At 41.1% G+C, this 15,215-nt stretch overlaps 1 protein-coding gene across 1 annotated transcript in view; it reads right to left on the reverse strand.

The window, feature by feature from the left end:
* The window catches only part of ryr1b (ryanodine receptor 1b (skeletal)), a 297,504-nt gene that overhangs the window by 76,066 nt on the left and 206,223 nt on the right, over positions 1 to 15,215 (reverse strand). Inside the window, exons 86-87 of the mRNA XM_062060917.1 lie at positions 13,738 to 13,755; positions 1,003 to 1,083 (exon numbers count right to left, since the gene is read on the reverse strand). Of these exons, the coding sequence (XP_061916901.1) occupies positions 1,003 to 1,083; positions 13,738 to 13,755 (99 nt within the window). The remainder of the gene's footprint in view (positions 1 to 1,002; positions 1,084 to 13,737; positions 13,756 to 15,215) is intronic.

Genomic DNA, 15,215 nt, shown 5'->3' on the forward strand with positions numbered 1-15,215 from the left:
TCCTTCGTCGCGCCGTCGATCGCTGGAACGCAGGTGAGCACGGGTGTTGATGAGCAGATGAGGGCTGGCGTAGGTGGAGTGCTAATGTTTTTAGCATAGCTCTGTGAGGTCCCGTAGCTAAGTTAGCTTCAATGGCGTCGTTAGCAACAGCATTGCTAGGCTTCGACAGGCGGCACAGCATTAACCGTGTAGTTACAGGTCCAGTGTTTGCTTCGGTGTCTCCTGATAGTAGTATTGTTGATCTGCTGCCTATCCTTCCAGTCAGGGGCTTATTTATTTTGTTTCTATCTGCATTTAAGCACGATGCTATCACATTAGCTCCGTAGTTAAAGTGCTTCACCGATGTATTGTCGTGGAGATAAAAGTCACTGAATGTCCATTTCGCGTTCTCGACTCTCATTTTCAAGAGGATATAGTATCCGAGGTGGTTTAAAATACAAATCCGTGATCCACAATAGAAAAAGGAGAGAGTGTGGAATCCAATGAGCCAGCTTGTACCTAAGTTACGGTCAGAGCGAAAAAAGCTACGTCCTGCACTGCACTCTAGTCCTTCACTCTCACATTCCTCATCCACGAATCTTTCATCCTCGCTCAAATTAATGGGGTAATCGTCGCTTTCTCGGTCCGAATCGCTCTCGCTGCTGGTGTAAACAATGGGGAAATGTGAGGAGCCTTTCAACCGGTGACGTCACGCTACTTCCGGTACAGGCAAGGCTTTTTTTTATCAGCGAGCAAAAGTTGCGAACTTTATCGTCTATGTTCTCTACTAAATCCTTTCAGCAAAAATATGGCAATATCGCGAAATGATCAAGTATGACACATAGAATGGATCTGCTATCCCCATTTAAATAAGAAAATGTCATTTCAGTAGGCCTTTAAAGTGTCTCATACCTCAATCTGAATACAATAATAACGAGGCTCCTTTACATTTATATTCATATATAATTACTTTCTCAAGCGGGCAGCCGTAATCGCAATAAGAAGGAAGGAGTGGCCCCTCACCGTTGTTGTGGCCCTCACACAGCAGCTGCAGGAAGCGAAAGAGGTCGCAGGTGAACTCATCGTCCGCCATCACCTTCTCATCTGAAGGGAGGAAAGACAAATGATGTTGAGTGTGGATCGAGGTCAAACACAAACACGGGAGCCATCAGTGTGTTAGTATTCCACTTCTTGAGCAGAATTAAGACAAATGTTTCCCACAATGCCTTGCAGCAGCGTAGAAGCGGCACACACAATAATGAGGCGATGAAACAACTCAGACAACTTGAGGACAGATCTACTCAACTGTAAAAGACGCCAGGTCCATTCCCAACAACCGCTGTCAGACTGCCGACTACCAGTTTGCACTCCTAGTGAATAATAAACATCTGCAGACGCTTTGGCTCAATTGACATTGACTGTATTTCTAAAATATATTTGTTATACACTTAAAAAAAAGTAGAAGCCCAACAAACGTCCTTAAAAAATACAACAATGTCCCAAAAAGGGGACTGGCATGAGAGCTAGCTAGCCGTGCGGTCCTCAAACGAACGTTTCCTGTCATAATATCCACAATGACTGGTAAAATGTCGGCATTAGAACTTCAAAATAAAGACAACTTCAAAATGGTTTTCTTCGTCTTACTTTGGAGAACTAGCACATTCTGAAAATGTACAGACTACCAATAATCCTCTTGGCAAAACACTTCCAGTTAGTTGAAAGTTGTGAAGGAAAACATTGGTGCAGTTTCAAACCCACATAAGAAGAACATAATCAACTTAAATGTACTCAGTGTATTTACAAAGCCATTCAACTTTAAGCACTTCCTGGTTCAGGACTATCATGTTGGCAGTCCACCACTGAAGACGTGATTGGAAAAGCGACCGTCACATTATTGACATCCGCAACTGCCACAACACATTCATTTAGCATCATTCAAATATTACAATTACAAATGAATTCAAACAATTGTCAAAATTACACCATGATAGCTGAATTAAAAAGGTAGCATGACTACAAATGTAACCAATGTCAACATAGGGAATTTAAGCGTAAAATAAAATAGAACAAATGTAGAAACAGACATTTTTACAATGGTGTTCAGGGTGCACATCGTGCCGTCTAACAATTACAAGCACTGCATTGAACTCTAGATGCAAAGATGGTCATGTTGACTTAAGTCTTTGCATCTTACCGTTTCGTTATTTTAGCTGTTGAGTGGATCATTTACAATAAAAGAAGGTATTGCGTGTCGCTACTGTATTAGTCTGCCGCCTGCCACAAAAGGAGCAGCTGATTACTTGCACCTGCGCTGATTGGAGAAGCAGCAGCCAATCCGGGGGGCGCTAGAAATCAGCGGACATGTCATCTTTAAACAGGGGTGTGTGACGTGGGTTACACTTGAATTGCTATTGTGACATCCAGTGGACACATTTAGAACAGCAGTTTCTTTCATTAAAAACATTTTTATACTTAGCAAACTCATCTTGCGGGACGCGAACCGGATTAAACTTGTTCGCCGTACGTTTGACACCACTGGTTTAAAACTTTTTAAAGTATGATTGCTTTTATATTTGTTTCTAGACCTTTCTAAATATGCCCAAATCTGCACAGATTCAGGTAAATAAACAGTAGCCTAATGGGGCTATAGACCAGGGCTATTCAACCACATCATGCAGAGGGCCGCGGTCTCAGGAGCCCAAGGTCTCACGGGCCCTACATCCAAATGTGGATGTCTTGTCAAAAAGTGCCTCTGCAGGTTATATTCCTTCAAGACCGCCTTTACTTAATTGCAAAGTGAACACGTCGGCTTTCACACTGCACTGTCAACAAATTCATTATTCTTGCCCTGGCAACTCGATTCCAGCATGTGCAGATAGTTCACAAACAGAAGTTTTTGTTGGATTGATGCTCCTACTTTTAAATTATTTTCCTTCATTTGTTTTATTTATTTCCACCTTGTAAGACTGAAAATATGAACATAAAATAAACAAAAAAGTATACCGTCCATTGTGAATTTTACATGAAAAAAATAGGTTTGGTGTTGATAAATAGAAATGACACACCAGACATTGTATGTGACCATTGCAAAATTAGTCAGCAGCCTTGGCGTCACTATAGACAGCCATTTTAAATTTGACAAACAAGTCAATGGCGTTTTAAAATCGTGTTTTTATCATCTTCGTCTTTTAGCAAAGGTAAAACCATTTTTTATCTTTTAACCTTTTTGAACAAGACATGCATGCTTTTATTTCAAGTGGCCTGGACTACTGCGATGTACTTTATGCTGGCATTAGCCAAAAAGCTCTCTCCAGGTTGCAGTTAGTCCAGAACGCGGCAGCAGGACTTTTAACAGGGGCCAGGAAACGCCAGCATATAACCCCAATTCTTCAGAGTTTGCAATGGCTCCCTGTTCATTTTAGAATTGTTTTTAAAACCTTGCTGTTTGTTTTTAAAGCTTTACAGCAGGGGTCACCAACGCGGTGCCCGCGGGCACCAGGTAGCCCGTAAGGACCAGATGAGTAGCCCGCTGGCCTGTTCTAAAAATAGCTGCCTTACCAGTGAGCTGCCTCTATTTTTAAAATTGTATATATTTACTAGCAAGCTGGTCTCGCTTTGCTCGACATTTTTAATTCTAAGAGAGACAAAACTCAAATAGAATTTGAAAATCCAAGAAAATATTTTAAAGACTTGGTCTTCACTTGTTTAAATAAATTCATTTATTTTTTTACTTTGCTTCTTATAACTTTCAGAAAAACAATTTTAGAGAAAAAATACAACCTTAAAAATGATTTTAGGATTTTTAAACACATATACATTTTTACTAGAGATGTCCGATAATATCGGTCTGCCGATATTATCGGCCGATAAATGCGTTAAAATGTAATATCGGAAATTAACGGTATCGGTTTTTTATTATCAGTATCGTGTTTTTTTTTGTTTTTTATTTTTTATTTTTATTAAATCCACATAAAAAACCCAAGATACACTTACAATTAGTGCACCAACCCAAAAAACCTCCCTCCCCCATTCACACTCATTCACACAAAAGGGTTGTTTCTTTCTGTTATTAATATTCTGCTTCCTACATTATATATCAATATATATCAATACAGTCTGCAAGGGATACAGTCCGTAAGCACACATGATTGTGCGTGCTGCTGCTCCACTAATAATACTAACCTTTAACAGTTAATTTTACAAATTTTCATTAATTACTAGTTTCTATGTAACTGTTTTTATATTGTTTTACTTTCTTTTTTATTCAAGAAAATGTTTTTAATTTATTTATCTTATTTTATTTGATTCATTTTTTTAAAAAGTACCTTATCTTCACCATACCTGGTTGTCCAAATTAGGCATAATAATGTGTTAATTCCACGACTGTATATATCGGTTGATATCGGTATCGGTAATTAAAGAGTTGGACAATATCGGCATATCGGATATCGGCAAAAAGCCATTATCGGACATCCCTAATTTTTACCTTTTAAATTCTTTTCTCTTCTTTACTGACAATTTAAATCAATGTTCAAGTATTTTTTTTAATTTTTATTGTAAAGAATAATAAATACATTTTAATTTAATTCTTCATTTTAGCTTCTGTTTTTTCGACGCAGAATATTTGTGAAATATTTCTTCAAATTTATTAGGATTAAAATTAAAAAAAATATATTCTGGAAAATCTAGAAAATCTGTACAATCAAATTTAAATCTTATTTCAAAGTATTTTGAATGTCTTTTAAAAATTTTGTTCTGGAAAATCTAGAAGAAATAATGATTTGTACATCGATACATCCTAAAGACCCTTGCGTCCACCCTGGAGGACAAACGAGTAACCATCAACTCCCTACCACCACCAGCAGCCAACCGCCAGCAGACCATTACCTTTGTCCGCGAAGGGGCTAAGGTAGTCAGGAGCGGCTCCATACCACCTGAGCGAGGCCAGCTATGCTTAGCCCGCGACTGGAGGATGCTGGTTGATCTTGGCCGGCAGCTTGCGTTTCCTCCGGAGATTGCTGTGACCACCCTGAGACCGGACGTGGTGCTCTGGTCCCCTTCACAAAAAAAGGTTTTCATCATCGAGTTTACAGTACCCTGGGAGGACTCAGTGGATGAGGCTTATGAGCGAAAACACCAACGCTATGCCGAGCTTGCAGCTGAAGCACAACATCGTGGCTGGAACACTGAGGTCCGTCCAGTGGAGGTGGGCTGCAGAGGCTTTGTGGCGAGATCTACCACCAAATTGCTTGTAGACCTGGGAGTCCGAGGCCAACGCCTGCGTATAGCCATCAAAGCTGCATCGGAGGCAGCCGAAAGAGGCAGCCAGTGGCTGTTCATGAGGAGGAAAGACCCCTGTTGGGCCCCCAAGTAGCAAGCCAGGAGGTATGCGGTCAGCTTAGGCTTGACTCAGGGAAAAGGACGCCCCTGCCATGCATAGTCCCATGAGAAGTCTGCTGTTCAACACCAAGCGACTCATGCTTAATTGGGATTGACGCAAGCCCTGGGCCGATCACCCTGTGGCTGGCCACCCCTGGAGAGGGCGTCTAGTGATAAGGCCGAAACGCCCAGTGACCCAGGGGCACACTACTGATGATGCGTCCAAATTGCAAAACACCCATCCACCATTTCACCAGCCATCACCAAACACTCTCAAGTATGTGCCAGCACAAAGGAATTTTACAACTTATCCTGTGTTTTTGTAAACTGAGTAACTGGACACTAAGTCCAGTGACCGCTGAGAAAGATCAGCTGACAACAGGGGAAAGTCCTTGTGGCAGCGTGGAAAGACAGCTGACAGGAGGGAATAGACCCCACTGGGACAGGCATGGGCTAGCTTCCCATGCTTGTAGCTTCCCATGCCTTCGCATGTTGGAAGCACCCGTTATAGCTACGAAAAGACGACAGAAGAAAACACCCCTAGAGTCTGCGAGAGTGGGGGCGGAAGATGACTCATCGGCTGACATCACGGTAACAGACCCTGGACCGGAAACGACTATGAGTGAAAGCACAATACAAGAGAGTGACACTGCAACTGCCACAGCTACAACCACGACGACGGGACACAAACTGCAGATATGTCCCTGTGGTTGGAGGAGCATTACATCACATCATGGGTTGAGAGTTCACCAGGGAAAGAAGAAGTGTTTGAGAGAAGAGAGACAGAGGCCTCGCATTGACTACTTTCTACGAAAAGAGTCAAATCAGTCGAATGAAGTACAGCAACTGGACGCAAACCACAGCTTGCAGTACATCAGTACCAATGTCACGGAGGAAGCAAACACAGAGCTGATGACAACGACGGTAGAACCGACCCAACCTCCTAGACCTGCAGTCGAAAGGAGACTAGCAGGGATTAGACTGCATGTGAAGTGGCCCGGTGTCGTGGATAAGAAACTGTGGGAAACAATCAATACTGACCTGGCCCTGTCCCTCAAACAACTACAAGGGACAGTGGAAAAGAAGTTGGAGAGAATGGGGGACATTATCTATCAATATGGGTCAGAACGCTTCGGAGTGCAAGTAAGGAAAGGTGGAAAAAACGTCTCAACCGCACCAGTTTCTAGGAGGCAACATGAGATCAGGCGCCTCGTCCTTGAAAGGAGACAACTTAGGAAACAGTGGAGAAAAGCCTCTGGAGTGGAAAGGGAAGGCATAAATGTGCTCCAAGTCGACATTAAAACCCGACTGGCATCCCTCCGCAGAGCAGAGAACCTACGGAAACGTAGAAGGAAGAAAGAACAAACTAGAACACGGTTCTATAAAGATCCCTTCAAGTTCCTCAAAAGTATCTTCGCAAAGGAAAAAAGTGGAGCCCTTAAAACAACAAAGGCAGACCTGGAAGATCACCTGAAAGCAACGCACTCTGACCCAAGGCGCTATGAATGTCTCACCATCCCTTCAGATATCCCGCCGATTGACCCTCCCGAACATCATATGCCTATCGGCCCTCCAACATGGAAAGAAGTGGAAAACACTGTGCGTCGAGCAAGATCTGCATCAGCCCCGGGGCCAAATGGAGTCCCATACAAGGTGTACAAGAACGCACCGGACATCCTGAGGTTTCTCTGGAGACTCATGAGAACAGCATGGCAAAAGAAGATGATACCCAAAATGTGGCGTAGGGCAGGAGGAGTCCTCATCCCAAAGGAGAAGGATGCAGAGAACATCAGCCAATTCCGTCCAATCTCCCTGCTAAACGTTGAGGGCAAAATCTTCTTCAGTGTCATTGCACAGAGGATGGGCGAGTATCTGCGAAGAAATAAGTACATCGATACATCTGTACAAAAGGCAGGTATATCAGGATTCTCTGGGTGCTCAGAACACTTCAGCATGATCTGGCACCAGATCCAAGTGGCAAAAGCGGAGAGAAAGGATCTCCACGTAGTCTTCCTGGACCTCGCCAACGCCTTTGGTTCGGTGCCCCATGAACTCCTGTGGTCTGCCTTCAACTTCTTCCACATACCGGACACCATCACAGCCCTAGTTAAATCCTACTTCCAGGACATGCAGTTCTGCTTCACAACCTCTGACTTTACCACCTCTTGGCAGCGCTTGGAGGTGGGCATCATGGCGGGATGCACTATTTCACCCCTGGCATTCACGATGGCGATGGAGGTTATCATCCGCGCCTCAAAGTGGGTGGTAGGCGGTCAGCGGGTTGACTCTGGCCAGCGCCTTCCCCCACTCAGAGCTTACATGGACGATATTACAACGTTGACCACCACCGTCCCATGCACCAGGAGGCTTCTCAGAAAACTGGAAGAGAACATCAGTTGGGCCCGTATGAAGATCAAACCATCCAAGTCACGAAGCATCTCAATTGTGAAGGGAGTGCTCTCGGACCTGAAATTCTTCATCGGAGATGACCAAATCCCAACAGTGTCTGAGCAGCCTGTAAAGAGCCTTGGCAGGTGGTATGATGCAAGCCTGAAGGACAAAGACCAGGTGCAACAACTACGTAAGGATATCAGCAGCGGCCTACAGTCCATCGATAACACCCAACTGCCTGGAAAGTTAAAGGCCTGGTGCCTGCAGTTCGGACTCCTACCCAGGATACTGTGGCCCCTCGCAGTTTATGAGGTCCCAATCTCGACTGTAGAGAAGTTGGAAAGAGGAGTCACAGGCTACATCAAAAAATGGCTCGGAGTTCCACGATGCCTTACCACCATAGGCCTCTACGGAGATGGCATCCTCAAGCTGCCCCTCACCAGTCTCACAGAGGAGTTCAAGTGTGCAAAAACAAGACTCCAGATGACACTGAATGAATCCAGAGACTTGGTAGTGAGCAACAATGCACCAACCTTGGCGACAGGGCGTAAATGGAGACCAGCCAAAGCAGTGGAAGAAGCAACAGCAGCCCTCAGACATGCTGACATTGTGGGCTATGTCCAGCAAGGAAGAGGAGGCTTTGGGCTAACAGCTACCCGCCCGGCTTGGAGTAAGGCCACAGCACCAGAACGGAGGAAGATGGTGGTGGACGAAGTACACCGCCAGGAAGAGGCTGCAAGATGGGCCAAGGCAGTCTCTTTGGGCAAACAGGGTCAGTGGACGAGATGGGACAGTGTGGAGAGGAGGAAGATCAGCTGGAAGGATATGTGGGCCATGGAAGCTAGGCAGTTGAGCTTTGTCATCAGAGCTACATATGACATCCTTCCAACACCAGTTAACCTTCACCAGTGGTTCGGCGAAGACCCGGTGTGTGCCCTTTGTTCCATGCCAGCCACCCTCAAGCACATTCTCACAGGGTGCAAAACCAGTCTCACCCAAGGACGTTACACCTGGCGTCACAATCAAGTCCTAAAGACCCTTGCGTCCACCCTGGAGGACAAACGAGTAACCATCAACTCCCTACCACCACCAGCAGCCAACCGCCAGCAGACCATTACCTTTGTCCGCGAAGGGGCTAAGGTAGTCAGGAGCGGCTCCATACCACCTGAGCGAGGCCAGCTATGCTTAGCCCGCGACTGGAGGATGCTGGTTGATCTTGGCCGGCAGCTTGCGTTTCCTCCGGAGATTGCTGTGACCACCCTGAGACCGGACGTGGTGCTCTGGTCCCCTTCACAAAAAAAGGTTTTCATCATCGAGCTTACAGTACCCTGGGAGGACTCAGTGGATGAGGCTTATGAGCGAAAACACCAACGCTATGCCGAGCTTGCAGCTGAAGCACAACATCGTGGCTGGAACACTGAGGTCCGTCCAGTGGAGGTGGGCTGCAGAGGCTTTGTGGCGAGATCTACCACCAAATTGCTTGTAGACCTGGGAGTCCGAGGCCAACGCCTGCGTATAGCCATCAAAGCTGCATCGGAGGCAGCCGAAAGAGGCAGCCAGTGGCTGTTCATGAGGAGGAAAGACCCCTGTTGGGCCCCCAAGTAGCAAGCCAGGAGGTATGCGGTCAGCTTAGGCTTGACTCAGGGAAAAGGACGCCCCTGCCATGCATAGTCCCATGAGAAGTCTGCTGTTCAACACCAAGCGACTCATGCTTAATTGGGATTGACGCAAGCCCTGGGCCGATCACCCTGTGGCTGGCCACCCCTGGAGAGGGCGTCTAGTGATAAGGCCGAAACGCCCAGTGACCCAGGGGCACACTACTGATGATGCGTCCAAATTGCAAAACACCCATCCACCATTTCACCAGCCATCACCAAACACTCTCAAGTATGTGCCAGCACAAAGGAATTTTACAACTTATCCTGTGTTTTTGTAAACTGTCTTTGTTAGAAATATAGCTTGGTCCAATTTGATATATATATTCTAACAAAGTGCAGATTGGATTTTAACCTATTTAAAACATGTAATCAAAATTGTAAAATTAATCTTAATCAGGAAAAATTACTAATAATGTTCCATAAATTATTTTTTTAATTTTTTCAAAAAGATTCGAATTTGCTAGTTTTTCTCTTCTTTTTTTCGGTTGAATTTTGAATTTTAAAGAGTCGAAATTGAAGATAAACTATGTTTCAAAATTTAATTGTCATTTTTTGTGTGTTTTCTCCTCTTTTAAACCGTTCAATTAAGTGTAAATATCATTAATTATTAATAATAACAGAGTTAAAGGTAAATTGAGCAAATTGGCTATTTCTGGCAATTTATTTAAGTGTGTATCAAACTGGTAGCCCTTCGCATTAATCACTACCCAAGAAGTAGCTCTTGGTTTCAAAAAGGTTGGTGACCCCTGCTTTACATGGACTGGCACCTCAGTATATCTCGGACCTCATCCAAATTTACACTCCTGCGCGCGCTCTGAGGTCCGAGAGCCAGCTCCAGCTCGTGGTGCCGAGGACGAGACTTAAAACCAGGGGAGACAGGGCCTTCTCTGTGGTCGACCCTAAGCTCTGGAACACTCGGCCCCTCCATGTTCAAACTGCTTCCACAGTGGAGTGTTTTAAGTCTCGTCTTAAGACCCACTTTTATTCTTTGGCTTTTAACACTACGTGAGTTGTGTGGTCTTCTGTCCTCTGTGGGTTTTTTTTAAATACATTTTGATGTCTATTTTACTGTTTTAATTGGTTTTACCCTTTAAAATCGTTTTTAATCATATTTATTTTTTATATTGGTTTTCTATTCATTTATTTTTTGTTTGTATTCAGTCATTGGTGTAGCATAATACTGTTTTTAATATTGTTTTTAACATGGCTGTGCAGCACTTTGGAAACATTCTTGTGTAAATGTGCTATAATATAAATAAAGTGGATTGGATTGATTATCACTAGTAGCGTTGTCGCCCTCTACTGGTCAAATTTAGCACTACACGTATTAAGAGGTTTGAACGTGACTCTCCGACAAAACAGCACGACCACGAATACAAAAGACATCACGAAGTCAGCAGTTTCGATACAAAACAAAGTAAATACATTTATGCACAAATTATATCTACTTACAAATGTTTGGCCACGTTTCGTTGATGTCTACTATCCGGATCAATGTGTCCGTGGCTTAAAAGGTCCGCCAGGAAACAATGACTCGAGCACATTCAGACTTTGTCGTCCAGCCAATTTTTGCAATTTAGTTCGATTTTTTTTCTCCCGGGGTTGCATTAATACTCTTCTTCTACTCACCCTACTGTTGCCCCCTGCGGGGTGGCGGAAGTACTGCATACACGATTAACCCTAGTTTAATGGCGTCATGTTCGCCTGACACTCGAAAGTGCCCGGATGTGCCTCTCGGTCACGTGATTGCAAACCACCTATAAGTGGACATATTTAGTGACCAAAAAGGTCAAAACACATCACATTTACCAGCTTGTAGAAATTGTAATCTATTATAAGAAGACAGCTTGCAATTTCCTTTAACTTGGACACACACATCTACACTTTTGGCCATTAAAAGCCAATCACTTCCAGGAGTTATCTCACCCTCTGAGTAGCCTCTGATTTACTAATGTTTTCTAATGTTGTAAAAATGTGTAGAATAAATATTAAATTTCAACATTTCTGTCAACGAAGATTTGCTTCAGCCTCCGACACATAGTCATTTTGATAGTAGGCTAATATAGCTAATATAGACACTTACATCATGTGTTGCCTTCATTGTAACACTTATATAAGCCTTTTAAAGTCATTTTGATAGTAGGCTAATATAGCTAATATAGACACTTACATCATGTGTTGCCTTCATTATAACACTTATATAAGAATTTTAAAGTCATTTTGATAGTAGGCTAATATAGACACTTACATCATGTGTTGCCTTCATGATAACACTTATATAAGAATTTTAAAGTCATTTTGATTGTAGGCTAATATAGCTAATATAGACACTTACATCATGTGTTGCCTTCATTATAACACTTATATAAGACTTTTAAAGTCATTTTGATAGTAGGCTTATATAGACACTTACATCATGTGTTGCCTTCATTATAACACTTATATAAGACTTTTAAAGTCATTTTGATAGTAGGCTAATATAGACACTTACATCATGTGTTGCCTTCATTATAACACTTATATAAGAATTTTAAAGTCATTTTGATAGTAGGCTAATATAGACACTTACATCATGTGTTGCCTTCATTATAACACTTATATAAGCCTTTTAAAGTCATTTTGATAGTAGGCTAATATAGACACTTACATCATGTGTTGCCTTCATTATAACACTTATATAAGCCTTTTAAAGTCATTTTGATAGTAGGCTAATATAGACACTTACATCATGTGTTTCCTTCATAATAACACTTATTTAAGCCTTTTAAAGTCATTTTGATAGTAGGCCAATATAGACACTTACATCATGTGTTGCCTTCATTATAACACTTATATAAGACTTTTAAAGTCATTTTGATAGTAGGCTAATATAGACACTTACATCATGTGTTGCCTTCATTATAACACTTATATAAGAATTTTAAAGTCATTTTGATAGTAGGCTAATATAGACACTTACATCATGTGTTGCCTTCATTATAACACTTATATAAGCCTTTTAAAGTCATTTTGATAGTAGGCTAATATAGACACTTACATCATGTGTTGCCTTCATTATAACACTTATATAAGCCTTTTAAAGTCATTTTGATAGTAGGCTAATATAGACACTTACATCATGTGTTGCCTTCATTATAACACTTATATAAGACTTTTAAAGTCATTTTGATAGTAGGCTAATATAGCTAATATAGACACTTACATCATGTGTTGCCTTCATTATAACACTTATATAAGCCTTTTAAAGTCATTTTGATAGTAGGCCAATATAGACACTTACATCATGTGTTGTCTTCATTATAACACTTATATAAGACTTTTAAAGTAATTTTGATAGTAGGCTAATATAGACACTTACATCATGTGTTGCCTTCATTATAACACTTATATAAGACTTTTAAAGTAATTTTGATAGTAGGCTAATATAGCTAATATAGACACATCATGTGTTGCCTTCATTATAACACTTATATAAGACTTTTAAAGTCATTTTGATAGTAGGCTAATATAGCTAATATAGACACTTACATCATGTGTTGCCTTCATTATAACACTTATATAAGACTTTTAAAGTCATTTTGATAGTAGGCTATTATAGCTAATATAGACATTTACATCATGTGTTGCCTTCATTATAACACTTATATAAGACTTTTAAAGTCATTTTGATAGTAGGCTATTATAGCTAATATAGACACTTACAGAGACTTATACGCAGCTTTTCATTTTTTACAGCTCCAGACAGATTAGTTTTTTGTATTTTTGGTCCAATATGGCTCTTTCAACATTTAGTGTTGCCAACCCCTGGCTTAATGTTTTCAAATGATCAGTTAAATGATCAGAAAATGGTTAAAAGTACAAAAGCTCTTAAATGTATTGGAGGAATTTAAAGTGAATTTTGTTTGTTATCCAATTTTTAATTAGTATTTATTTATTTTATTTTGTAGTTGCATTTGCCTTTATTTTCTTTCCTTGACATGAATAATTGCTCAACCTGGTGGACGTTTGAAACTGTTGAGATATGTTGAAAGTGCCTCGGTTTTGTGTACATTGGGAACCAAAACAAAAAATACAAATTTTGCATTGCTCAATTGTAAAAGTGGGCGTGGTCTATTTGGCCATGGTTTGAGTTGCAGTAGATCTGCGATCAAACACTTCACAACGATACAGCCAGAGAGGATGATGAGGATGATGATGATAACGCATCAGCAGCAGAGCTGGAGCTGGTTTAGTCAGAGTTTAGTTCTACTGGGCCCTTAAGGGAGCGAGGGATGGAAAGCGGATTAATATCACGGCAAGGTGAGGTGGAGCAGCTACCAGAGACATTTACCGCGTTCAAGCTTCTTATCTGACAGCAGCAGCGTGACGGTTCAAATAGAGGAGGAGAGAAGACAAGAGATGCAGTGAGTCCACAAACCTCAGTGCTGTCAGTGGATGAAGAAGACTTCAATGCATGAGATCATGGACAACACAACAAGGTCCCATGGCAACACGCGCACACACACACACACACACACACACACACACACACACACACACACACACACACACACACACACACACACACACACACACACACACACACACTCAGTCATACAGATGTGCACGCAAACACACACTGGACCTGCATCCACATTGTGTAAGTGTGTGCGTTTGTGTTCTTGTATTTCTAGCCTTCTTGAGACATGAAGAAGGAAAAGTATCTGTGATGACATAAGTCATGGTCCCAATAACATTGCATCTAATAATCTCATTTGGTGGTGCATACTTGCCAACCTTGAGACCTCCGATATCGGGGGGCGTGGCGTGGTTGGGGCGGGGGGCGTGGTCGGGCGTGCTTAAGGGCGTGGTTAAGAGGAGAGTATATTTACAGCTAGAATTCACCAACTCAAGTATTCACCAACTCAAGTATTTCATATATATATATATATATATATATATATATATATATATATATATATATATATATATATATATATATATATATATATATATATATATATATATATATATATATATATATATATATATATATATATACAGTATATATGAAATACTTGACTTTCAGTGAATTCTAGCTATATATATATATTAGGGATGTCCGATAATTACTTTTTGCCGATATCCGATATTCCGATATTGTCCAACTCTTTAATTACCGATACCGATATCAAATGATACCGATACTGATATATACAGTTGTGGAATTAACACATTATTATGCCTAATTTGGACAACCAGGTATGGTGAAGATAAGGTCCTTTTTTTTAAATTAATAAAATAAAATAAGATAAATAAATTAAAAACATTTTCTTGAATAAAAAAGAAAGTAAAACAATATAAAATCAGTTACATAGAAACTAGTAATTAATGAAAATTAGTCAAATTAACTGTTAAAGGTTAGTACTATTAGTGGACCAGCAGCACGCACAATCATGTGTGCTTACGGACTGTATCCCTTGCAGACTGTATTGATATATATTGATATATAATGTAGGAAGCACAGACTGTATCCCTTGCAGGCTGTATTGATATATATCAGGGGTCACCAACCTTTTTGAAACCAAGGGCTACTTCTTGGGTACTGATTAATGCGAAGGGCTACCAGTTAGATACACACTTAAATAAATTGCCAGAAATAGCCAATTTGCTCAATTTAGCTTTAACTCTGTTATTATTAATAATTAATGATATTTATCTTTGTGGAAACACTGATCATCTTAATGATTTCTCACAATAAATATATATAGAAACAGATAAATATCAATATGCAACACTTTATTTTTATATTTTCTCTAAGTGCACATT

This window comes from Entelurus aequoreus, linkage group LG10 (assembly GCF_033978785.1).
Source record: "Entelurus aequoreus isolate RoL-2023_Sb linkage group LG10, RoL_Eaeq_v1.1, whole genome shotgun sequence".
Lineage (NCBI taxonomy): Eukaryota > Metazoa > Chordata > Actinopteri > Syngnathiformes > Syngnathidae > Entelurus > Entelurus aequoreus.